This window comes from Lycium barbarum, chromosome 4 (genome assembly GCF_019175385.1).
Source record: "Lycium barbarum isolate Lr01 chromosome 4, ASM1917538v2, whole genome shotgun sequence".
Lineage (NCBI taxonomy): Eukaryota > Viridiplantae > Streptophyta > Magnoliopsida > Solanales > Solanaceae > Lycium > Lycium barbarum.
In genome coordinates, this window is record NC_083340.1 from 29,686,972 (window position 1) to 29,714,716 (window position 27,745).

The following is a 27,745-nucleotide window of genomic DNA, read 5'->3' on the forward strand; positions in this document are numbered from 1 at the left end:
ACTGCATTATGTTCCTGAGTTGTAATCAATTTGTTTACTTAAAAGCATTGATAGGTTGCATTAACTTTGAGATTATGTTTTTCTTCAAGTTGGAAAGGGGAACAACAACTAAGTGATTGTCGCAGGGGCAAAGGCTTAGGATTAAGTCTTGTTGCAAAAGTTGTAACCCAAATTTTGGCTCATTTATTTTAGCGGAGTTTGGAGTTAAATTCTACGGGGATAGATCGTGGTTTTACATATTTTTGAGTTCGATCGGTTACCTTAAAAATTCTATTGTTCATACTTTATCTGCATTTTGCAGTTTTCTGATTGTGCTAACAAGAAAACATGTGAAGTATAAGAACTGAAAGTAGGCAATTTTATGAGACCGCGAATATTTCATACGACAAAATTTGACCCCCTCTTGAGTTGTATATGTGCACAAAATAAAACTCCTGTCATTTCTAATATCAAACTTCTTCACTGTAAACGAATCAGTTGGGAGAAAAACTGCAACAAATACATCTTAATTACGATGAAAGTTGAAAGATAACGGCAATCTGAGGAAATACTTCTATTTTGTTTTATATGATTTTTTTTTTTCTTCAGTCCAAAAATAACTTAATTTTTAGTCTAGCAGAGTCCAGTCTTCAAGAAAAAAATTTAAGATCCATAACTATGTTAATTTGAATTTCATGCAACAGTATTATACTCTTCCCTTTTTCTTCTAAATAAAAATCCGACGTGCCTACCAAGAACAAATATTACAACATACCCAGTGACCAAGAACAAATATTATACCATTCAAATCAGTTCTTCATAACTCATGAGAGACAGAGTAAAAGACTAAAGATTAAATAAACTAGTTATGCCCTGTAAAGGCAATCATTAGGTTGCAATTAGCCTGTTTGTAAGGATGATTTTGACAAATTAAACTTTTAGGGCTGCTAATTAGAATATACCAACGTTGGCAAAATAATTGAAAAACAGCCACAACTTAAACAATTTAAGAACTCAACTTCAAACTGTCCTAGAGTTCAGTTGTACGGGTTTTGAACTCTAGGACACGATCCTGAAGCTTCACTTGTAACAAAAGTGCTACATATGGGCGTTAAAAGAAAAAGGGAGTCCCGATAAATTTGTGAAACCACGCATTAAATAGCGGGCCACAAGAACGATCCCTCTTATCAGGGGCGGATGTAGCCTTTCGCTTGCTGGAACCCATAATTTCGACAAAAGAGTATAAATATATATATGTAAGAACCTACTAAAAATCTCAACAAATGTTAGACCTGGACCAATTTTAATGTTGCAACGAGTTCAATGCTAAAAATCATAATGTTAAACCCATCAAATTCAAATCCTAGATCCGCCTCAGCCTCTTATACACTTCAGCAAGTTCATCCCTATTTTCAATCGGATTTCCAATAATGGCCGGAGCGGGAACTATGCCCTCCTGATATGCCAGAATTAAGATTGTTACTACTCTCAATGCAAATATACACCAGACTTTCTCGTTTTTCCCTACCTAAGAGGTAGTCCTAAAATGCTATATGCAAAAAGTTCTACACGTTAGTGCAAGAATGTGAGAATTTAAACTAACGACAATTCATTACTTTCCAATTACTATTTTTCCCCGTCGTTCAAGCTCATACAGCATGAGAAGTGAAGCCGAATCAAGTGAACTTTTCTTATCAGCTCTTTCATCCCCGGTGAGCTCTATTAAACCATAGTCAGGTATTGTCAACGAGATTTGAGATGCAAAAGTGTTGTAAACCTTCCTTTTATCGGGGCCTTCACCACATTCAATAAGTGACCTGTCCAGGCCGGAATTCACACTCAATAAGCAACAATCTAGGAAACAGTTCGATAAAAACAAGAAGGAAAGAACTGGTTAGCAGATGAACTGCTTTTACTTACTTGGATTTACGCTCTACTGACTCAAAACTAGGCATTGGCCACTGCAGCTTCTTGCAAAGTTCAAAAAGTGATATGCGAGGTCCACCCCTTTTCATATTGATTGGCCCAATTACTGCCAAGCAAAAGAGAGGAGCATTAATCCAAAAGTTTAAGGTGATGCACATCAGCAGACCTTTCGGAAACTGATTTTTCTTTAATCATCTAACTTTGGGAAATATTCCATCAAATCAAAGGGCGGGGAACTTGTTTACACTGGTTTATAAACATGCTTGTGAGTTTTCATGTTCAGAAAGCTATATACACTGTTAAAGAAAGGAGTAAAATTCAGGAGTGGAAACTCAGGTCATTCCTGATCCAGTTTCACAGGATCCCTCTTATTTTCTGTAGGAAATGAGATTGAGGAGGCAAAGCAATGTAGATATTCAAGGTTGAAGAGACTCAGAAGCCCCCATTATGTATTACTGAAACTTACTGAACTAGGTAGTCACATTTCTTCGAATTTCTTCTACTTCAAGGACTTACTTTCTCTCGATTATGCAACACTTTCCTGGTGTGGGACTGATTATTTTACCAAAGAGTGACATAAAGAAATGAAAAGAAGGAAAAATAAAGGCCACAATAGAGTATGCATGGTTACCATTAAGATTTAGATCTCCAAGATAGATAACCATTATTTTTACACAACGAGACAGATGCGAGATTCACCACGAAGACAGGTCACATGCTGGAGCTTCTCACATTGTAACAGAAAAGAATTGATATATTGCTGACAAACAGGCAGCTCTAGAGATGGTTAAGGGCAAGACTTTGAGCCTTCTTTCTTCATAGTTCAGCAGCTCAGAGGAGCAGATGGGAATTGGTACCTATACCATGTGGATCATATCGTGACACTTTGGGAAGGGGGGCTCATTTGACGAATCTCACGAAAAGGACATATTGAGAGGTAAGAGTGCGCAAGGTAGAATTATGAAAGGATGAAGGATTTCGAGAAATTGATGAGAAAGCTGGGGACGGGTGGCGAATCTAAGATTTCTGGAACGTGGGTTCACCACTAAAAAAAAGAAGGAAAAAATGTATTAAGTGGAAATTGATCCCTAGTCCTCTAGGTAAATAGCTCAAACCTTCAACCAAGTGCACCATTCAACCAATTGCACCATTTAGTCTTTCTATAGCATGGGTTCAAGCAGATAGTATTATACAAATTTTGGAAAATATATACATAAAATACCTAGTTTTACGGAGAGACCATTTGTTCACGTGCCCAAAATTTAGCACCAAAAATCACCCCAGGGATGGGAGGACCAAGGCAAGTATAGAAATGAGAGGAAAAATAATCCTGGGAAGCAGAAATTGACCCATGACAAATGAGCTGACTTTTGATATCCATGCAAAAGAATAGCAAGGAAGACAAGCGAGGGTATTGACGGGAGAGACAAGATGGAAAGGGGAGTGAAATGTCAGGAAAAGGTATTAGCAAATGATTTGAAGCACTTATGCTAATCTAGTTAATATAGATGTTTGGTAACCTTATGCAGAGAATCGCGTACATATATTCTCTACTTCTTTATGCATCCTGTATGCAGGAAATTCTCTTTTTAATCAATAAGTCTTGTTACCTTATAAATATAAGTAATGCATAGTTAGCATCTTAGCATATTCAGAGAAGGTCACTTTTCAGCATATAATCTAAACAGAATTACCCCAAATATAGCAAGTTGTAATGGAACTAAAGGAATTAACACTTGACTTCTATTGGCTAAGCTATAAATCCTCAACATTTAATATATATTCAGTTGTGACAAGAATGTAAAAGAAAGCATGATCACTCTCTACACAATACTTTCTCTACTATGCACCCAGAAAAGGTTTCCTTTGCTAAATTCGTGCTATATTACTTTTGGGAGTGTTGAACAAGAGGGATGACCTTGGGTAGGATTTGAACACAACACCTATATATACAGGGCAGAGCTGCGACTATTAGGCTGCCTATACAATGCTTCATCATATTTAATCTCAAATCTGATGGACCTTTTCTGGAATATCAATTGATGTTTGCGAAGTATCACCTCCCCACCATATTAGGACGGTAGTTTATTCCCCTTTCAAAATGGGAGTAATTAAATGTAACTATAGAATACAATGTATTTTGACATCCTAAAATATTTGACTTAATTACATATAAGCCTTTCCAAAATGTTTGGCCCCTTCTCCTCAAATAGATACCTTCATAACCTAAGTTTACTTCAATCATACAATCTCAAAGGACATATTTCCAACTAACTATATTTTTAAAATTTTGATTGTTATCTGAAAAACTTCTCTATCTTGCTCCAGTTAACAATGTATGCAATCCTCCTTTAAACTTCCCGAGGAGTCCAACAAAGTCATCTACCATAATCTAACAAAACATACGATAGAAACAATATTTATTCTGATTGAACTCTAGATACGTTTATGCTACATCCTAAACAGCTATGCCCAAGTAAAAAATCAAATAAAGTGATAAATGTTGGACAGGTATGTTGGTGCTGGTAGAAGATGGCCATTTCTTGATAAATTTATTTTTCTTAAACTGGCATCCTGAAAGCTTCCGAAGGCTTGGGTGGTTCAATATTCATAGAAGAAATAAGAATTTTCCTTTCGCTAAAGTAACTTTGAGCGCATACCTTGGATGTTCTTATTTGAATAACAGGCACTGCTGGAGCAGTCACTCTGAACAGATTGAGCTTCGTCTGGCTTTAAATCCAAACATATTGTCTTTTGCTTTTTGCGTGAAGGCATTTCAGGACTAGTAGTATTTACTTGGCTGCAGATGTCACCATCAGAGCCTAAAGAATGTGGCACATCAACAAGGCTGGTCTCTTCTTTTTTCTTCTTGGATGAAATTCCTCTTTTCTGTTGTTAGAATACAAGAGTCAAACAATGTGAGAAATAACTTAATCCAAAGCTTGGATAATTGGCAATCCATAATTGAAGAATTTACTCGGTCAATTCTAGATGGAAACGGACATCTGGTTCAACATATATTGTCATGGTAATAGCAGAGAATAAAGTCGTCTTATCAAGCAAGAGGGGTTCTTGCTCCAACTTATTACACCATGTAATACAGATCTATGGTGAGTTAGTCACTGATCTTTCGACAATGTATATACATGCAAGCACATAAATATATTATCAACAAATTTGTTAGCATCTTCAGGGATTTCATTAACATCAGAAAGTTCTGTTCCAAATTCGGAAAAGCCACAGAGACTGACTTACATAAGCTAATTCTGATTAAAATAAATAAACACCTAGTTATTTCCGCATTCTCTTTCCAGTTAAAGTACTTCGATAGACATCAGGCAACTTGGAAAGAAGCCAACTCATTTTTCTCCACTTGAACCCAGAAAAATAAGGATCAATTTCAGAAACAAAATGAAAGAACAAAAAGAACGGCCTGCTGACAAGAAAGTTTAACATTACAACATTAGTAGTTGCAATCGTAACTTTCACGAACAAAAGTAAGACAATGCCCAGCATGATTTTCTTTCTTCTCATCTTTCTTTCTATATTACCTAAGGATGTTCCTGTCACGCGAATTACGGCCCATCTAATGGCAGAAAAAAGGATCAAACATAGGATATGAACCATCTTCCTGGCAAGACATACCTCTAAGTCCTTCAACAACTTCATAGCTGCTTGCCCCTTCGCAGTTTTTCTAGTTTGTGCAGATCCCTCAGCGACCAGCAGTTCATCTTTCAGCTGTAACCTAAGCTCTGCGTGCACAGTATCCTCATTCACCACGCACCGGTCTTTCAAGAAGTAGCCAAGCGAGTCACATAATTCTATGAGCTCACGCAACGGAGGTAGTTCAAGCTTATCAGGAGTCACGATGGGAGATAATAGTGGCTCGAAGATCTTCCAAACTTCATCCAGATTAAGCTTAGTATCAATAAGTATAGCTCCAGCAATACTCTCCACCAAGTCTCCAAGTACCTATGACAAATTAATATTCCATGAATACAAGCAGCCTGCTCTATATACTTGATATATAGTAGTGGATTAATGAGATCAATAACATATAGCTACGGTGACATGTCAGTGAAGCAACAGTAATCGAACCTTTGGGGCTTTGTTTCCTTGGAGTGAACAAGAATTAGAGACTGACTTCACAAATGACGATATTTCACTTTCAAGATATCCAGAACGATGTTGAAGGTGGACATGAAGCTCTCTTTTCACAGCAGCATAAGCGAAATTATCATTATTGACAGAAGCAGAACGCAGATCTGTCAGTTCCCCCGGATCAATATCTTTATGCTTCTGGTAAAGGTACCAGGTAATGAGAATGTCCAGTACTGAGTCGCCAAGAAATTCAAGCCTCTGTCACAGATTTGACAAGAAGATAAGAGTCTGAGCTGACAACAATGCAATATCTTAATAAAAAACATGTTTAATATGATGTATAATCAGTATTAATTAATATTTGGTTTAAAAATCAAACTCCCCCCTCAACTTTGAACAATAGTCATTCCCCCCCCCCCCCCCCCTAATTGGCTTTTTAAAATTCCTATTTTACCCTTACATTATTAATTTGTCTTTTTTTCTTTACCTCTTTAAAATCATGATTTTTTTCTCTCTCTCTTTAATCTATGTAACAAATTTCCTATAAAAAATAAATATTATTTTCAAGACAGAAAAAGAAAAGTGAGAAATACTAGTTGACTATATAACTTAATGCCGTTCTATAATGAAATAAATGAGAAGAATAAGAATTTTATTAATAATAATCAAAACTCTGATATCTATTTATACAAGTAAAAATAACATGTAATAATAATTTTATAAATATATTTCAATGAAGGTCATATAAAAAATAGAGGTATATTCTATAAAAAATTCCTAAAAAATTATCTATTTATATTGTAAATGAATTTTAAATTTTAATTTAAAATATTTTTTTTTTTTTTTGATTAAGCACCGGGTGTCCGGGTCTCTTAGAGCCCCGACTAATCCCGGGGGTGCACAGGCCCTCGGCAAGGAGTTTCCCGCAAGTGCACCACGGTTAATTCAGGTTTTACCCAGTCCGATGGCCCTCAGAAATTGTTTGCACCCAGTGGGTTTCGAACTTGAGACCTTGAAAGGGAGCACCCCAAGACTCAAGTCAATTGCCACCAAGCCAACCCCTGAGGGTTTAAATTTAAAATATTCCATTAATGACAACCAAAACTCGTTTATATATTGACAATAGAGAATAAAAGAGAAGTGAAACCTTTATATATATATATATATATATATAGAGAGAGAGAGAGACGCCCGCGAGCACACACATACAAATATATGTAAAATTAAAAGGTAATATATGTGTGTGTGTGTGTGTGTGTGTATACTTAATGCATGTAATATTAAAATATCAATCACAAAAGTAATATTTGATTTTGTGATAAATTCAAAATGGATTATTCTACATAGAATATGAATTTAGATAAAAATGAATAAAATACTTAGGTTAAAAAATAAATTTTCTATAATATAAAAAAGCATTACATAGATGGAGGATTGAAAATGCCAAGGGTAAAATAGACATTGTCTAGGATAAAGGGGGGAGAATGTCTATTATTCATAGCTGAGGGGGGAGTTTGATTTTCAAAAAGTTAAAGTTGGGGGGGGGGAATGATTTTTACCCATTAATATTTATATCTAAATCAGGAACTACTCTTTAACCAACCTGATAACTGTAAGCAACGTCCAGCTCTTGCACAGTAGCATGTGTTATAGCTTCTAGTAGCAATCCCTTAACAGAAAATTTGTAGTCAAGCTTCAACTCAAGGTCTTCAATATCTTTAGCTTTAGGGGTATAGGAATAAAGAGATGCAGTATTGATCGCATCCTCTACTAATGAAGGTTCAAGCTCAGCTTTAACACCAAGCCATTTCATCAATTTGAGGGCAGCCATAAACCCACCACCAACATAATATGCACCTATCAGTGCTTCCACGCAGTCAGATATTGTTTTTGAGCCCATCCACCTATGTCCTCTATCACAGTGCTTCCCAACTACAACTTTGGCTTCAGTCAGAAATTTCTTGCCCAAAGGCACTTCTGGAGTTTCAACCCCATGTTCACAAGGACAGCTCCGTATGGAAAGCTGTCCAGGAGCAGTCCATCGGCCTGGATCAAATGCGCCATCCCGTATATAGCTCTGTAATTAGACATGTAAAGCATGATTAAAAGCAGAAGCGAATGTAAAAGCTAAGCTTCAGTCAGGTGGAAAGGATAGAATAATCCACGTTTCTTTGAAGAATTAACAAACAAGAAGAATTCCAATAACGCAAATTAAAAAAATTGCTGTTGAAGACTCATGGTCTGAAAGAATGAAACGTTGCCATCCATCCACATTGAATTTGGACCAACTGAACCAAATAAAAAATGTTAAACCCCCACCCCCCAGAAAAAGAAAAAAAAACCCATCTCAAATAAACCTGCTTTCAGAAAGTTTGTTTGCACTACCACGCAATATTGTCATTCTCATTTCCCATATCAATGTCTTATCCTCATACAATACAACAGTTGCCATTTTAGCTGGAGAAGGAAATATACAATAACTAGTTTCATTTTTACCTTAAGAATAAATTTAAAAAATGAACTGGTTAATATATTATATATTTACATTCTTGACTGGATTCAAGAAATGGTCTTCAGGTAGTTCCTCTTATTCCTGAAGTACGGATACAAAGCCTTACATACCTGCAAATGTTGATTAGTTCCCAATTTATGGAGGGCTGAGTTACTAACAGCCTGTGAACGCTGACCAGTTAGCTGCCCTTCATGCTTCTTGGGATATTTAAGAAAGAGGTGACAACTAACAGCGTACTTCAGAACTGAGTCTCCAAGCAACTCCAGACGTTCCATGGAGAAACTCTCATTGCATCTTAGCGTTGTAAGAGCTTCCAGAATCTGAACATGAAAGACATTATTTAGTTAGATATATGTCAAGTGTAATTCAGCTAATTCAGCTGAGCAAATGATAGGACCAACCAATGAGCTTGATATATGTAAGTCGCCTGAATGACTTGTTATCTCTTTCCTCAACTGGCTAGCCAACATCAGGGACTCCAGGCGGTGCATTAATGACGGTAGCAAGTAGAAGGATTTCAAGATGTCTATCCGAATGTCAATACAGACCAGAAGTTCTGGTGGCATGTGCACATTATTTTGTGGCTTTTGAACCACCCTTGTTCTATCTTTTGCTTCCTTTCCACATGATATGCCTGCTTAAATAATCTCCGAACATCAGACTTATGTAATCTGAAACACTAAGCCTAGTGCACCTACTAGGTAGAAGTGACAAGTTCAATATAGATTAATTCTTTCTAGAGAACTCAGGTAGAACTTTATCAAGTCGGACTTCAAAGGTTATCTTCAAGTGGTCAACCATTACTCCCAATTCAAAATGTAAAAATGTATTATTATAGAGATGTTGCCACAAAAAGTTCTTTTGCAATTACATGCATCTATAGATGTGTGTCGCATCAAAGTTTTGTAGCAGATGTTCACAAATTACTAATCACGCAGGACTTTTCAGTAGAAAGCCCACAGCTGGCTAAGTAAATTCAGTTGGAAATACTACAAGAACTACTTTAATTCAAATGATATATAAAGAGATTATGAAGGATGCATGCTAATGCTTTTGCAATTGCTGACATCAATTAGCCTATTGCAGATTGTGTGTGGGGTTTAATTGCTCCAAAGGCCATCCTACGATCCTATCATAAGCACAAACCAGAACTGCTATCTGCTTCTGTCAGAGAAAACACTTACTTATGCTAAAGGCACTACGCATTTCTCAAACTATATCATTTGTTCCGAAAAAGTTGACACAAAATACAAGTACACAAGGTTTTTCAGTGTGTAGAACAACTTTGTCGAACTATGTCATACTCTGCAAATCTATCCCAAACTTGTTTAGAACCTAACTAGGGGTAAAGATGTGGATCACTCCATTATAAATGGGGATGTATAGAGAATAGTTTAAGAAAACTATTGTGAGAAACTCAATTAGATCTAAAAATTATAGCACATAAAACAAACTTAAATGACACACGAAGCTATATATTGTAATTCTGTTTGCTAGTTTCTTTCCTTGTTTACAAAAACAAAACCACCTAAAAAATGGTAATTGTCAAGTTTTACACATGCGAGCGCTTCATAAACTTCTAAAAATGATATAAATTTCCAAAAGAGATGGCTTATAGGGAAATACTTAGAATAACTAAGAATCGGCAATAATTTGACAAACCTTCTTTTTTAAAATCTACGAGAAGATTGAATGCGTTATGGCTTTGCTTCATTAGCAGCATAGGCTGTCCAGGATACACTAAAACAATCCCATACCTAGTAAACAGAAAAATACGTACATTACTAATTTAGCTTATTCAGGCCTTTCAAACGTTAAATAAGAAACAGTGATTTAGTTAGAAATTTCCTACTTTTTATGGAAGTAGTCAGCATATGATGAAAAGGGTGATCCAGTAGCTTCTGAATTTACTTCGAAGGGGCTCTCCGAGGAAGAATTGGCAACAGCGTCCACAACAGAGTAGATTCTTCCGGTATGAATGGCCACAACAACCATGTTCTTAAGCTTGCTTCTACAGATTGATATATTGGCGAAGTGAATTAAATCTGTTTGTACCTCAAATGATGCAGTCCTATCAACTAAGGAATTCTGCCGTTTAGCTTCAGATTTCTCAGCGCTTAACCACGCGTTTCTTTTCAAAAATTCCACAACTGAAGCGGAAGATTCAATTCCTCCCCAATCAACTCTGTACGGTTCACAACCTGAATCTAAAGGATCCAGCGGTAGAAGCAAGTACATGTTCGATGGCTTCCATAAAGTTTCTTCTGTCTCAAGCAGAAATTTCCTTCCATCCGATGATTTAATAAATAACTTACCAAACAAACCATTAAAGAATAGTTCTTGGAAGATTTTTGCTTTTGCCACCTGACAATGAAAACTGCTTATCAGATATGAAATGCTAACATGATCGAATTATTAAAACTCAAATATAATGTGACTAGGTTCAACCTGTTGGGCATCCAAGTGTACTTTCCCACAATGTGCCACAGCGGATTTGACAAACTTGGAAACTAAGAAGAGCTCCACTTCCACATTTCCCACATCATCATCTAGTTCTGATTGAAGCAAAAGGACAAAACTGGAATACTTCACTTCCATGATATTGCAAGGGAAGTCCATTTTATACACCTGATATACTTCTCCATTAGGGCTATCTCCCCATGTCCCAGATAACGCACTAACACAAGCTGTCCCATGTAATTCTTTCAACTTTGTTGTTCCTAGAAACATATTAATAAGAAAATTATTCTTCAATCAAAATAAGTAAAAAAATCCACACTGAGCATCTACCAGGCATGACAACGGGTGCAGCTTCTCGGTGGTCTAAATTTTAGAGTCTCCGTAAGGGTAAAAACTTACTGTCTTGTTCTTAGATTTCTTCCAAGATATCCTACTTATTCATAAAAGAAGAGAATAAATCAATTTTTTTCCCCCAAGAACTCATAAAGAAAGTCTCCAATGATATGTGAATTTTTATTCTAGAAGGTATGAAAGTTTGCTGGATGAATTTTATAAAAAGCAACTTTTGTGATCACTTCACATCAATATAAAATTCCACAGCACCCTTAAGATTCATGGAATTGGCAGCAAATTATCCTTAAAGCTTCCAATTGATAGTGAAATTTTGGGTTGTAGGGTTGACAAATTGAGTTTGGAGGGACGTGTTTGAATGTTAAGTATTAGTGTTTAGGATATTAAAAGAGTTAAGCTGTTTTTAAGATATTGTCCCACAATTGGACTTTTTTTTAAACTGCCCACAATTGGACAAATATCATGTCTATTGTTTTTGAAACCTATAAAAGAGGTGTCTTGTATTCTGTATCATCAAGTCATTAATACGTCTCCCTTTATTACAAATACGGAAAAGGTCCAAAAATACCCCTGAACTATTGAAATAGGCTCATAAATACCCTCCTTCCACCTTTTGGTCTAAAAATACCCTTAAGGTTTGTTTTTGGCTCAAATATACCCCTCAAACTAACAAAGTTAAAGTTAACTCTTTTAAAAAGCCAAATGACATTTTGTGATTGGACACATATATTATTTAATTTAAAAATTAAAAAATATGAACAAAACTGATTTTTTTTTTGCATTTTGTGAATTAATCAACGAAATATGTTTTTTTTTTTTGCATTTCGTGAATAAAAAAACGAAATAGGAAATTATAATTTTTTTTTGCATTTCGTGTATTGAAAAATGAAATAGGATAAAAAAAATAATTTTGTTCATATAAAAACAAAATTGGAAAATATATTTTGTCCAATTTTCCAATTTCGTTTTTATATGAACGAAAATAATTTTTTTTTATCCTATTTCGTTTTTTAATACACGAAATGCAAAAAAAAATTATAATTTCCTATTTCGTTTTTTTATTCACGAAATGCAAAAAAAAAACATATTTCGTTGATTAATTCACGAAATGCAAAAAAAAAAAAAAAAAAAACAGTTTCGTTCATATTTTTAAATTTTTTAGTTTTTAATTTTTAAGTTTCCACACAATTTTTTAAAAAAAAAATATGTAAATTACGGAATTTTATTATTGGCAATTTTTTTTTTAAATCTGGAATTTTAAATTACTGGAAATTTATTATTGGAAATTTTTTTTTAAAATTTGGATTTTTTTTTTAAATTACGGAATTTTATTATTGACCAATTACAAATTGCCATTTGGCTTTTTAAAAGAGTTAATTTTAACTTGTTAGTTTGAGGGGTATATTTGAGCCAAAAACAAACCTTAAGGGTATTTTTAGACCTAAAAGGTGGATGGAAGGGTATTTTTAGACCAAAAGGTAGAAGGAGGGTATTTATGAGCCTTTTTCAATAGTTCAGGAGTATTTTTGGACCTTTTCCGTTACAAATACTACAAGAACCGAATAGCTGTCGTCACTGAAATTGCTATTCTATTATAATGTCTCTCAACAGATTGGCGGAAGTTCGCCCACGTTTCAACAAGGAATAGATTTGTCAACTTATGTTTAATAACTTGATAAGGAAGGATTAAAAAAAAATCATGTCAACTGCATCTTCAGATAGCCCATAGTCCCGTTAAATGCTGCTACAGCGTAATATGATGAATTCAAAAGCAGAGAAGACAGGCGTCAAAGTTAAAAGCTTGTTCCAGTTTACCTGCCCCTAATTTACTCTGCTGAACATCAGAATCACTTTGGGGAGGCTTTTCATTGAAAGGAAGAAGATGATCGTTGAGAGCACCTATCTGGTGCAGCTTCTTACATGCATCCAAGCAGACAAGCTGTCTTGATAATTGAGTACTCCTGCATTGTGGACCACTAATTGTTTGGAAGGCTGCATTTGGAGGTAGTGTCAAATTACACTGGTACAAGTCCCCCGACAAAATGTACTGAAACATTGGCTTCGGAGAGAAGAACCTGTCGAGAAAAACAACGATAATATTTAGACAACAAACAGATAAAGATACCATCCTTTTGTTTTATATATACTTTTGAACTGGAATATGAGAGAAAAAAGGGGCATGTGGAAAAGTAACAAATTTGCTAAATGTAAGGGGAAAACTTAAAGCCAAGAGCAACGTTTTCATCAGCACGGAGCATCTAAACCTGATGGCTCCAATGAAATAATCATTTACTGAAGCACGGATTGCCCCTTGCACAGTCAAATATGAAACATATTTGTGCTGTATGCTTAAGTTGGGAGAGCAACTGTGCCACCCATTGTCTGAAAATATAACAACTTGTTGGTGAAGAAGTGTCTACATAATGTACACCCATAAATTTATTTGGAGAGGATCCAGTAATTAAAGTTTGAAGTGGTAAGCGGAAAAAATTCAGCAAAGCAGCGAGAGGAGACAGACACTGGAAGCGGGTGAATCTGCACTAGACTTTTGTTGGCATTCTGTAAGTGGATATGACTCAAGGTCTGATTCACCTTGACCCTTACGTTCAGGAAATTCAGAACCCATCAAAAGGTATGAACAAGACACAGAAATCTGATAAATAATTTAGTAAGTGGTAGAATGTTAATAGTACATAGTAGTCTGGAGCTACAACACAAAAGAAACTTATCATTTCTCTTGCTGTTTTCTTAAAAAACTCTAATGGTTGTAGAGAATGAAGAGCAGGGCACCCAAGGGTGTGGCCTAGTGGTCAACGATGTGGGTTGAGAACCATGAGGTCTCAAGTTCAAATCCCAGCAGAGACAAAACACTAGGTGATGTCTTCCCATTTGTCCTAGCCTTGGTGGACAGAGTTACCTAGTACTTGTTGCTAGTAGGAGGTTGCAGGTGTCCCATGGAATTAGTCGAGGTGAGCGCAAGCTGGCCCGAACACCACGGTTATCAAAAAGAAAAAAGAGAGAATGAAGAGCAGGAAACACATGCTTTGCACGAGAGCTCGCTTTTTCATTATGACACAGCCACTGATTTACTGATATAATTGTCTGTTAAGTTACTTTCTCGTTTCTTTTTTCTTTTTTCAAAATAGTAATAAGCATCTTAAAGAAGCCTAATGGTTGTAGATTATGAAGAGCAGAAAACTTGTTTTTTGCACACAAGCTGTCTTTTTCATTCCGCCACTGATACTGTCATTTTCTTTTCAGTTCTATTTCTCCTACTTATCATTTCATACTAGTAGTCGTAGTATTATACTTGTAGTTTCTTGTCGTTTGATTTCTGCTACTATTTGTTGTTGCTTGTGCTTTGATTAGCATATTATTTTGTGGTAGTTACGACACCTTTCCGTTCAATCAGTTTTATCCTGCTTTCTGTAGTATTTTGTCATGCCTTTTATACTGCTTTGAATTGCTGGTTCTTGTGCCGAGGGTCTACCAGAAAAAGCCTCTCTACCAAGGCAGGGGTAAGGTCTGCGTACACTCTACCCTCCCCTGACCCCACTTTGTGGGATTTCACTGGGTATGTTGTTGTTGTATTTTCTTGTTTCATTTTGTATTCTCCTCTTTTTGGATTAGCTATAGATGCTACTGTTGTATATGACACCTTGAATTCAGGAAGTCTTGTAAAAAATGAAAACACTAATATCACCAGATGATGGTCCAATATGAGATGTAAATAGACTATATCCAACTTTAAGTCCCATACACACACCTCCTATAATTCGTGTGCCTGTACACTGGCTAAGTTGATAGGAGTTTGTATATGACAGGCCTATGCATAACTTACTAAGCTTAGTTCATGTGTGAAGAAGAAAGCACTGTGCCAGATATTGGAAGGCAACAGCTATCTACTACAAAAATTTGAAGCAAAGCAGCAAACAATAGAATGAGGAATTTGAAAGTTGACATAATTAATAATAATAATAATAATAATAATAATAATAATAGTGTTTCAGTCTCGATCCTGCTTGCACTCAAGAATATAAAACAATCACATCATATAACCCCATCTGTTCTAGGATTGATTTCTATGTCCTTCCAAAACGATCTGTTCATTCCCCAAACGGCTCTTAGCAGGTAAAACATCAAAATTAGTTTTAATCTAATAGGGGATCCTGGGTTCCGGTGTTAACCATAAGTTGGTCTGTATACATAACAATAAAAATGCACTAGTAAAGACTAAAATCATTATTTGAGTTGAAGACATGAGAATCCATACTTATCTCCAGGGAGCATTTCACAGTATTTAGTCAAGAGACTGACACTGGAATCTGCAGTTACTGATGCTCCAGTTGCCTCCACATAATAGGCATTAGTTTCCTTCACTAGACAAGGTTTCAGCACACAAGAATCAGGATCTCTCTTTATAGCTGTATCAGCCATAGAATATTCACTCCTAATGATATTAAACATCTGTTCCCTCTGCTTCATGTTTCCCCTGAAATCAATATCAAGATACTTGAAATAAATAGATTTATGAAAGCCAAAAGCGGGTCAGATATGCAATTTCCTTCACCTCTCAAGCATTAGTATATACTGAGACTCAGTCTGACGAGCTCGTCCCCTAGATTGCACATAACTACGAACTGTTTTTGGTAGATCAAACCGAATTACCGAGGAGCAGTGGGGTACATCAATCCCCTCCTCAACCACATCAGTGGCAAATAATAAATTGACCTGTGATGATAAAGGAATAGGGGGAAAACATAAGATTAAGATCAAACTAGTTAAATGGGCCTCACAAGAAAGTATTTATGTCAATCTAATGAGATGTATACATGTAAGTACCTTTCCAGAGCGAAAAGATTCCAGGGTTTCTTTTTGCACTTTTGGCGTCAGTGCATCGATAGATGTGTTGGTTCCCGTCACATATGCTATTGTGAAATGTGAAAACCAGGTCATTTTCTTCAGAACTCTTTCAATTACTTTTGCTGTTATAATTCTTTCAACAAAAATGAGACAGCGTAGTTGTGTAGCTTTCCTGCACCCATGAATCAGAACCGTAAGTTTGTGGAAAGAGAACACAAGAAGATGCATCTAAGGACAGTTATAACTTTGGTAATAGAATCGGATGTCGAGTTCATACCTAAGGGATTCAAAAATTTCAAGAAGCACATGAAGTTTTGAAGATATATGGCCCATTGACAGGGTTGCTGACGAGTCATATCCAATATCCAAAAGACTCTCATAGTCTGAGGAAATGAGAATAAATCAACACTTGCAAAGAACTAAAAACTTGGACTTTTTAGTGTTAATATGTTCAAAGTCAATTCAGCAGGATTGACGGAAAATTCAATCATTATTTACTGCATTAAAGACAAGAACCAAGAAGTTGAACCAGATGCCATTCTAGCGGTGTTCATACTAATTGTTCCATAAACAAGCATAACCAATCAACAGAAAACCACACATAACAGACAACAGACCAAGTTACAATTTTGTCATAGCTCAGAATAAATTGTAACACAATGATACTTATACAGGGAAGTAGTAAGTTTTTTTGATGAAGAAACTAATCTTATGGATAATAATTTAGTTCCCCAATGTCCAAATACACCACAAAAGGAGCAAAGTCAGTTTTAACTACTGTTCTGTCTTTCAGGAATGACTAACGACAAAAGGATATCGAAAGAATGAATATGGCATATATAGCTGTCCTAGCTTGATCGATTATTTGATAGAGGAGAAGCTTCCATGGAAAAAACAGAATGATCTTGATCCAATGATGTTCACAGGTATAGGGAAAAGACATAGCATATAGTGACAAAAGATCTGCATGTAAATAGAAAGAAAAATGTAACTTATGGCATGGTAAAATAGAGTGAGCAGGAAATGATCTCAGAAAAGGTGGTTCTATTTGGAAAAAAAAAAAGGAAAAAGAAAAAGAGAACAATTACAATACAGTCAATAGAAGAACCTTATGAGCTCCTGATACTAAGAAGTAATGTGTAACATTTGCAAGGCAAACTGAGGGAACAAGAAGGAGCTGAATGAATACTCTCAATATTTCAGATAAAAAGAAAAAGATTCTTGACAAGAAGTTTAACTCAGAAATGCTCAAATATGCTTGTGTGCAATTGAAGAACCCAAAAAAGAAACGTCGAAACAATCATGATAAAGATAACAACAAACATGTCAGCAAAGGCCACATATCTGAATAAGCAATAGATTGAACAAACTCAGGTACCTTGTGGCATTGATTCCTGGATAATTGACAATGCATCCTCCAAAAAGTATCTATGTTGTAGAGAGCTTTTCCTAAGAATCTCATTTTCCTCTTTGTCATCAGGGACATTTTCCAAACAGATTTTAACAGCCTACAATATGAGAAATGAAAAAACAGCCAGAAGTCCAGAATTAAGAAAACTCCAACACAATATTATATAGATTTAAGAAGAGCGTCAGATATGAGATGCAGAATTCTTGAAGAAAACATAGAAAGTGGTACAGATACCCACAGCTTAGAATATAAAGTCCCTATAGTCCAGAATAGAACCAAGCTTAGAACCAACTAATGTGCCATAGGTAGCCACAAAATGCAGGTATGCTGAGTTCATCAATTGAATAGAGACCAACCAAGCACATTCTTGAAACAGTGAAAAGAATTCAAGTACATTACTCAGACAAAAAGAACACCTTTCATATGGTCACTGTTGACCGCATTACAATTCATTCAGTGAGGACTTAATTCTTTTAGACTTTCCTAATTACTTACTTTGATTTGCTATTTTGGAAAATAAAACTTCCAACAGGTTTCCTAAACTATCTAGGAAGAGAACTCCAATTCTGCTTTTGGATAGACAACGATGTTTTGTTAGAGATAGATGATAGTGAGAGAAGAAGGATGCTCATTTATAATAGTTAGAATCAATTAGGGAGATAACTTATCATAACTATGTAGCCTCGATTTCTTTCCTAATTTAGAATAGGTGCATGTACTATTTAACACCCAATACTTGGGAGAATAATCAACTGATAATATTTTTCATTTTTTTCTCGTGTTCTATTTCTCTCAGTGTCCAGTAAAGTTGCAGGTAGTAAGATCAATATTTCATGAAATGGACATTCTCGCATAGGTTAGGTAGAGAAGATGGTCAGTTGGGCAAAGACCAATCCCATCTGGAAGTTCAACTTTCATAATAGATACAACCAGCTAACCAAAAGTTTAGCATGTTCTCTAGTTCAAAATAATGCAATTTGAAAGTCCAGATAGACGAATTAATATTAGATGGCTTCACACCCCTTACTAATGAAGTGTTTCTCATCATTTCATGTAAGAGAGGCCTAAGCATCTTATACGCTAACAGAAAAGTAATAATTATTATGCACGTGTATTTGTATCCATGTGCAGCCTCTTGCAGAAATGCAGGGTAAGGCTGCGTACAATAGACCCTTGTGGCCCTTCCTCAGACCCAGCGCATAGCGGGAGCTTAGTACACCAGGCTGCCCTTTTTTTATTATTTGTACGTATGAATGTGTATGCTTCATTAAATAGAAACAGAACATGAAAGTAATTCCACCATTGGTGTAGCTAGCTGCACGCCTGCCCTTCAATTAATTTGTATATATTACCAAGAAACAAATAACAGAACGTGAAACTGTAATCATACCTCATAAGCACAAATGATGCCTAGATTTTCAAGGCAAGACACCATCTTTGCACAACTATTGGACAATCTCTTCTGGAGCTTCTTATACACATCATCTGTATCTTTGTAGTGATTTGGCAGTAACAGTTGCAATTCAGCTAATGCAGCATCAAACTGCTCATGAAAATGTGAAGAATCAAGTATAAGGGCATCAGTTTTGAACAAATCGTATCACAACATGTTCCCAAGAAACATATTATTCATTTGTTGAACTGGGTCAACAAGTACTACATAATCAACATCCAAAAAAGCACTCAAGATTACCAGGTAAGCAATGTATCTTTCCCAACATCTAAGTACATAAGCGAGCACATGGCTACATTTGATCCCCTATCCACTCCAGGAAACGAGCAGAAAAAGAGTAAGAAAGAAGTTTAAAGTATATGGATATAAGCTTAACATTCCTGTTGCAGGTAATTTTTATAACCTTTTCAAAGAAAAACATTCCAGGAGTTCAGCAGAAAAAGATGTCATTTAAGTTTTTGAAAACACCACCGTTGAAACCTATTGAAAGCATAGAGAGAACTATGCAAGCACACATGAAAATTCAGGATATGGAGGAGCCTTACTGTTCAATAATCTTCAGGCGCTCAAAACCATCTAGTAGGTCTGCAATAAAACCCCATCAGGGGATGTCAAAATAAACCTACAGGCATCTTGACCTTCCCAAAAATTAAACCCAACTCACAAAGAAATTGTGTTTTTAGTAAAGAGCAACTCGTTGTACTTTTACGAGCGATATCCACAAGGAGAAAACATGGTCATCATGCATTTTGCGGTAATCATATTGTCTATTCAGGTTGTGTCTGTTTCAATGAATGCCTCATCAACCAATACCACCACCAGACTAGAAATTTCTCGCCCCCAAGCAAAACACGACAAGCTTGACCAAAATCGGAAGCATGAAGCTCATACTCGTGACCTTCCAAGCACTTCCCCCCGAGATCCTTGCTGGGGGCTGACTCATCATATAAGTTGAGAGCACTGCCAACTAGTAGAACCCTAATCCAAGCACTTCAGTTGATTTTCACGTGGAGCTTTCCTACTGGATACCCATTATTTCCAGTAACCAGAGAGTAGATTCAAGTATAACCTAACAAACTGATTTTAAGAATTTTCCAGTGAGTTTACAGGGGCATTTCTTGAAGGCATTCAACTTTTCAGTACTTTAATATCTGCTGAGACTTATTTTGTTTCTTACTCTTCAAAGACATGAAAGTGCCTCCAATTAGATAGCAGTACAAGAAAGTCCAGCGTCTATCAGAAGGTGACCTTACTCAATCAATTAAACAATCTGCTCAAATTCTCAATCCTTATAGAGCAAACCTTATATGGGGTAGCTTTTACATATCGAGGGATGCAAACCACTGCATCCAGAAAAGTATGGCACAAATTTTCAATAAACTTACTTTTCCTTATGATGGTAACATGTATTCATATCAAAAATCAGCATTCAACAGTGCTTATGAAAACCTTTACAATCGTCGATTCCAAAAAGGAAAGGAAAAGGGGAAGAATCTGACTAGTTACATTCTTTACACTTTGACTATAAAATCTACCAAATCTCCTGTTTCTCCCCATTAAATCCTGTTTACACCAAGAATAAAGAAGCCTGAGGAAGTTATTTTTCCCTTTCTGGATGGGATTACTTCTATCTTCAAATTATCTTGAGTTTCTCTACAACACTCACCTAAAAGACAACCTCAGGTCGAGTCATTGTGAAATAGTTTAAATTGTCAACCACTGGCCGTAACTCCTGGGATCACTTAGATGGTCCTCTAACTTGGTAAAAAGCTTAACATTCGGATATATATGAGTGCCAGTAATTCTACAATATGTCTTTCATGTCTACTCAACAATGACGTACTTAGCTGTGAGATGATAATACCTGATGGTCCTGATCTAGACTAAGCAACCTCAATCATAAACAACACCTTAATTCTTAAAAAAGGAACATTTTCAGCACTTCCAAACAAAAGCCCCTAGGCAGGTGCCCCTATGCAGGTTACAGTATTTCCTAGGAATTGAGATTGCCCAATCCAAATCGGATATGTTCATATGACTGCGGAATTATATGCTCTCAACATTCTTGAAAAGACACTAATAGTCGATCGTAAGCCTATTGATACTCTAAAGAATCCGAATGGCAAGCTTCTACTTGTTCAGAAGGAAACCCCAAATGATCCAAGGAGATATGGTTGGTAAGTTGACTCACCGTGACTCGATCTAATACTGTCATGTCAGTACGTTTTTTGGGTCAATTTCTCGATTCTCCAAGCGATACTCATTGGTATAAAGTAGTCTTTGATACATAAAATAAGAAAGGATTTCTCTACGAGAACAGATGACATAAGTAATTTGTAGGTTGTCTAGATGCAGATTTGGCTAGATAGATTCTCCACATCTAGGTTTTATTCTAGTTGGAAATAATATGGTGTCTCGGAACAACAACAACATACCCAGTGAAATCCCACAAGTGATTTCCGGATCTTGGAAAAGTAGGACATAAATGTTATTGTTTTATCTAATGTAGGAGCAGAATAGCGAGTCCTAGTACTGGCAACTTATGAACTTATATGGAAAACCACCACAAGAACTGATGTTTGGAGAGACCTGTCATACAAAACTTGTGTCTCATAATCAAGTTGTGCTTCATATTGCATCGATCTTGTGCTTTACGAGAGGACGAAGCACATTGAAATTGACTATCATTTTACCAAAGAAAATTTATTGTCACGATACACTATCACTAAGTTTGCAAAGTCAAATGACAAACTTGCAAAATATTCACCAAGTTCCACGCTGGTCCATGAACCAGTTATATATATGACAAGTTATGTACATACGATCTATATGCACGAATTTGAGAAGAGCTGTTAGCTATTTAGATATGTACATAAGTAACAACACGTGAAGTCTCCTGTTGGATGTATATATTGTAAAATGTGCATATAAATGCTTTTAGATGTAGGAGAGTTGTCTTTACGCATCCTCTCAATTTTCTTTCCCATTTCTGTCATTTCTCACAGTACTAAACATTCATTTCTCCCTCAAAATAATCTTAATGAACAAAGGGAAGAGGTCGCCCTTGATTTCAAAATCTAAAGAGATTGGGGACATGAAAGAAAGAAATAAGCATCAAGAACTAAATGGAGATAGATCAAAATGTACGGGACATATCGTTTATTTTTTATAAGGGCTTTATTTTTTATAAGGGACATATCGTTTATTTAACTGTCTTATTTGATATGATATCTGCATATGGGCATTTACCTTTGACCTTGAGAATTCCAATTTTGCCTTTAATTCTGTATTTGAAGACACTATTGGACCATAGAATTTACAAGTCTCTTTTGCGGAGGGAACAAATTCATCCAGCTCAGTCCTGTTCTCCAGTGCATATGTCTATCAAGAAGAAACCATATACTCATGCATTAGGAAATATTATGGTTTGAAAACCGTTCACAAGCTCCAACAAAGTGACAGGGTTTGCCAGAAGATTACCTGGGAATCAAGAAGACTTTCAAGTTCTGATATTTGCTCCTCGCAGTCTGTTGAAGATGAAACGCCTGATCGAGAGGGTATGCTAAGTAAATCCACAAAGATCTAAACCCATATTTTTATTTTTATTTTTGAAACTATCTAAACCAATATGTATCACACTCGAATAAACTAAGACAACTGAAATAAGGAGTATTAACATATATCCATAACAATAATTGAAAGGATGGCTAACCAAAGCTTAGGTGTAGTCCAACTGAAAAAACAGTGAGTAGGGTAAATATGTTGAGAAAGAAAAAAGTCAATAAAGAACTCTAAAATGAGTTTAAAAAACTCTTAAACCCATTAAATGATAATGGGTCCTGGATAGTCTTTATAAAATCATTTTGTCGCTCTCTTCTTTAAGAAAGGTAACACTATATAAATCTTCAGCACAGAAGCCATATTTACAAGTTCAAAACAAGCGAAAATGTACATCAACACAATAATGTCTAACAGGGAATCTACATCTTGTAAGAATTCTTCTATACACCAAAAATGAAAAGTAGACAGGCAGTTCATCTTAATTTCAGGGATAGAACTACTTCTTCCTTCAAAACATCTCAAGCTCCTTTCCTTCCATATCTTCCACCAGATACCTGCAGGAATTATTTTCCACCATTTTTTCTGCCTCAAAATCCCTCCCATGATTTTCCAACATTTTAACAGTTCTCCAGTAGCCGTTGGCATGACCCAATTGATCTATTTCATGTTTAAAAGTAATTGTCACAGCTGATCTGAACTTCAAAGTATAGAACTAAATGGTTTATGAATCCTCCCACATAGATAACATCTTGATCATAGCCAAATTCCCCCTTTTTTTTTATATATCATAGCCGCGTTCCCCTCTCTTCAAGTTACCATGTGTTAAACATACTTCCTTAAAAATTAGCCATGTAAAGCAAGCCACCTTCTATGGTATTTTTACTTTCCATATAATTATGTGCACGTGCAGGCATGTGTATGTTTTCAGTAGGTAATTTTCTTTTCATTTTTTCATGGAAGAAAAAACAAAATAAAAGAATAAATATAGTGAATCAACAAAACAAGAATAATCAACAGATGGCAGGGGAAAGGCAACAATTCTTTTATAATAAAAGATAGAGTAAAGCCACAAAAACTAATGGGTAAGCGAAGAGGGAATAGATGGCAAAGTAGCAAAACTATGGCATGTAAGAAGTGGTGAAGAACAGCAAAACTCTTCCACTCTACTGCACTTACACCCAAAAAAAAAAAAGGGATTTCAAGCATCTAATTTCGCTTCTGCAATATTCACATTGATACACATAAGAAAAATTGTTTCAAACTAGAAAATGGTGTGCAAAGGAGAACAAAGAACTCTTCTATAATTTTTCAGACAAAGAACTCTTCTGTAATTTTTCAGATAACACCAGTCACCAGCAACATAAATATTTGTCACTACAAGTCATCATGTGACACATTAATAATAAGCAAACAGTGAATTCCACAGGTTAGATCACAGGAAAGAAGAAAAGATTGGAGCGGAGGGGACGTTACTATACCCTTTTGGTCATAAGCAATTATGGAATTTCTTTTGCCTCAAAACCTCTTTTTCCATGTTTTAGTTATTTATTTATTGATGTGCGATTTGGGCAAAGAGAAGTAGGCAGAGCACGAGGAAGGCCATAAGTTACCTTTTCTAATCACAGGGGAAGCGGTCATCCCAAAAACCTTCGATGTTTTTCCGGATCGATGATAGAATTCCTTTGTTGGTTATAGAGAGTGCGCGGTAGCATGTCCAACAGGATAACAAGAAGATGAGAAAAGTTTAAGAAGGGAATTAAGGAAAAGTCACATGAAAGAAGTGAGGCTTACCATCATAATCCTAGTATAGGGATGGTTACCGCTGGCACGATGACACTCGTCTAGTATCAGAAAGCACACTCTTTCAAATTTTATGTAACCCTTTCTCAGTGCATCCAATAAAATTTGGGGTGTCATAACCAAAACCTATAGCAATTGCATATCAATTAATAGTTAAAGCCCATCCATAAATGGAGAATTTAAAAGATTTCTGTAATATTAAACTCTTTAGGAAAGTTAGTTAAAAAAGTATGTGGTAGCCTTACTCAATAAGAAGTCAACATAAAGAAAAAGATCGCAAAGGTTTCAAGTCAAAGTAGTATGACGGAGTCCAATGCTGGGCTTGATAGAGTCGACATATTTCTAGTTGGATCTAGACTTAGAAATAGGATCACTCTCACCCCAAAGCTATCTCCAACAAGCACATAAAAATCTTGGTTCATTCTAACCCAACCCACTTAGGAGCCCTACAAAATCGTTTTTATGGATAATATGAGAAGGAATGTGTGCCAGACTCACAAAAAGGCTGATCATTTGACAATTTTTTCACCATTCATCAACATGTTAGTGCAGTGTCTAACCTCAATAAGGCAATCAAATATCTTCTACATATAATTATGGATCAAGAATATGAAGCTTTACGCATAGTGTAACTTGACCTGTTTAAGGGATTTACTTCAATGATCAAGGGAAGCTCTTTGATTCTTACATATGACTATTCATCAAACGATAATATCTTGACTACACAACCACAGTTCAGCTAGTCATCTAGAGATCGGAGAAGTAACCTTCACCTTGGCATAGATTGTATTACCCTAGATGTCAGGTTTATTGATCACCATACAATTATTTCAGCACAAACACCTTTAGTACAGAAAACCAAGAAAAGGGAACCACTTACATCATTATCATCAGTTTCTTTTTTCCAGGATTCTGCAGTCCATTCATCCACTCCTTTGGCCCCATAGTATTCTTGAACAGCAAGATGTGTGTGATTTTGTATAACCTCATATTGCTGCAATTAAGGTTGTAAATAAACAAGGATTAGTATCATCAACGATTCGACACATTCCAAACTACCAAATAAGCTCAAACTCAAACTTTTAAGTTGGTTGCAAAAAAATTATATGCTCAAAGCCCTTTTAATGGTTATAATTTTGGAATAAACATGCTCGTTCAGGAGTTCAACGAATACAGCCAGTGGAAGCTCTAAAGTTTGGAGAAAATTCATTACTAATTGTACATTTCCGATTAGCCATTAATAAGACAATTGCTTTAGATATTTCACACTACAAGTTTAAGCAAAAGGAAATAAAGAACGAAAGAAAAAATCAATACAAACACTAAGGCAAAACTGGTCAACATTTATAAGAACTCCATTGAGAGACATGCTCGCTAAGAAAAATAAACAGTCATTATTCTTTCTCTTTTTGGAAATGGACTCCTCAGTTATTAGCCAGGCTCCTCAAGCTCAAGAGTGAAAATACATACACAGTAACAAAACCATTACCAAAAGCAAACAACTTTTGATGATTCTAGTTCTAGGTAGACATCAAAGTAACTTCTGTTAGATAATAAAAATTAAAAAAGAAAAAAGAACTTCTCCAACAACAACAAAGATTGTTTGACACCGAAATGCACTTTTTTTTTTTTTTGATAAGGCAAAAGTTAGAAATGCACATTAATCTTACAGTGTAAGTGAACGGAATGCTTGAAAATCCACCTATGAGATTGAGTACTGATTGACGAAAAAAAAAAGATTGAGCATTGCGTGATCATATGCTTAGAAACCAACAATAAAACTTTACCTAGTCCAGTTTACTCCTTTTGACTAGCTTTATTTTTAAGTACTGATTTATTTTTGTTTTTTGGAACAAAAATTATATATCCCATTACTTAACACACTACTAATAACCAAAAAAAAATGATCAAAGAACAATCAAAACCTTCAACATTAAGGAAGTATGTCATATACAAGGAAACTGTAAGTTCAACAGTTTTATGGGACTCATTTTTTATTTTTTTTTAGAGAAAGGTGGTGCATTTATAACAAAAGGGGGAAAAGGGTACTCAGTACATATACCAACACTCCATAATCAAGAATTTCTGAACCAAATTCTCTTATTCAACCAAAATTATGAAAAAAGTAACATTAAAAAAAAAAAAAAAAAAAGACATGCCTGATGAACAAGATGAACAGTGGGTGCCAAGAACACAATGAACTTCTTTTCATCAGCATTCCTCAATGTTTTCCCAATTTCCCTGATCATCATTACAGCTATGTTTGTCTTACCAGCCCCAGTATCCAAAACAGCAATGGTGTTCCTTTTCATTGCAACTTTAAATACCTCCAACTGGTACCTGAAAAAAAAAAAAAAAAAAAAACAACATGCAATTTAATCAAATTTCAACTACTAGTAAAAAAAATCAAGAACTGAATTTTTTAGCATACTCTCTAGGAATAAACTCCTCTTTCTTCTTCTTGTTCTTCTGTACATCCATTTTTTCAACTTGACTAGTAAAATCTTGAAAGTTTCTCTTCAAAGGGTTTTCTTGATTGTCCTCCATGTTTGCTACTCAAAGAGAGAAACTGGAAAGTTTCAACACCAATGCCAAAAGTGTGAAAGAATCAAAATAGTACACTTGAGATTCTCGGCCCAATAAAACTACTTGTTTTTGTGTGAAAGCAGTTGTTACAGAATCTAAAACGCTGTAAATAAATTGAAGTAAATTGTATTTATATAATTTTTTAAAATTAATTATAATGCCTTTAAATTATTTTAAAAAAACTTGTACTTGTCTGATTTTTCCGAATAAATATGCCTCAATTATTATTCGTTGATCAGAATTACAAAATGGGAGAATTGCTAATTAATTTGAACAATTAATATATCACAATTATACGCTTTTTTTTGTTTTGTTTCGTTCCATGTTAAATGTTGTATTTTCTTATACACCAAATTGAAAATGGGGAAAAGATAATATTTGATTATGTATCATTCGAAATTAATTTATTTTATTATCTCTTATATTTTTGTTATTAACAAGTCATATCGTATTTGACATTTGTCAACTATCATTGTCATTAATGAAACTCCACTATGATATATTATAATAGTATTGTAAATTTGTATAATGTATAAAATAATTGTTAATTCTACTAGAATATTGAGGTTAAACTTAAAATATTTGATAAGTTTTCACATTATAAGGAGTGTTAAAAAATGGGGCGACGTACACGTGCTTATCATGCTCCCAAGCTCGAAAACCCTTGGGACTTTGGGAATAATGTGACGGGTGATAAACCATTCCACTCTAGAGTGAAGAGAGTGGGAAGCATTGTCCAATA

The 27,745-nt window shown here is 35.4% G+C and overlaps 1 protein-coding gene across 2 annotated transcripts; it reads right to left on the reverse strand.

The window, feature by feature from the left end:
* Positions 1-1,206: 1,206 nt before the first annotated feature.
* On the reverse strand, positions 1,207-27,103 carry LOC132635756 (endoribonuclease Dicer homolog 3a). Of its 2 annotated transcripts, XM_060352265.1 has the most exons (25): positions 26,849-27,103; positions 26,577-26,757; positions 25,298-25,411; positions 24,409-24,543; positions 24,228-24,297; positions 22,537-22,601; positions 22,306-22,437; positions 18,994-19,146; positions 17,571-17,700; positions 16,470-16,575; positions 16,172-16,364; positions 15,900-16,060; positions 15,603-15,821; positions 13,145-13,404; positions 10,967-11,238; positions 10,371-10,882; positions 10,181-10,275; positions 8,920-9,152; positions 8,629-8,838; positions 7,610-8,083; positions 6,004-6,264; positions 5,551-5,877; positions 4,566-4,794; positions 1,900-2,011; positions 1,207-1,796 (listed from the first exon to the last, which is right to left on the reverse strand). In XM_060352265.1, the coding sequence occupies exons 1-25, from the start codon at positions 26,962-26,964 to the stop codon at positions 1,592-1,594; spliced, it is 4,965 nt and encodes a 1,654-aa protein (XP_060208248.1). In that variant the 5' UTR covers positions 26,965-27,103; the 3' UTR covers positions 1,207-1,591. The 2 variants fall into 2 exon arrangements, with proteins under 2 accessions (XP_060208248.1, XP_060208249.1); XM_060352266.1 differs by lacking the exons at positions 22,306-22,437; positions 22,537-22,601; positions 24,228-24,297; ... (2 more) ...; positions 26,577-26,757; positions 26,849-27,103 and adding an exon at positions 19,297-19,374.
* Positions 27,104-27,745: the final 642 nt, after the last annotated feature.

Excerpts from the sequence above, each read along its gene's own strand:
- LOC132635756 (XM_060352265.1), bottom strand. The coding sequence starts at position 26,964 with ATGGAGGACAATCAAGAAAACCCTTTGAAGAGAAACTTTCAAGATTTT. Across the intron at positions 22,438-22,536 it reads AAAGTCTTCTTGATTCCCAG|ACATATGCACTGGAGAACAG; the intron begins GTAATCTTCTGG and ends TCTTCTTGATAG. Across the intron at positions 8,084-8,628 it reads GAACTAATCAACATTTGCAG|AGCTATATACGGGATGGCGC; the intron begins GTATGTAAGGCT and ends GTCTAATTACAG.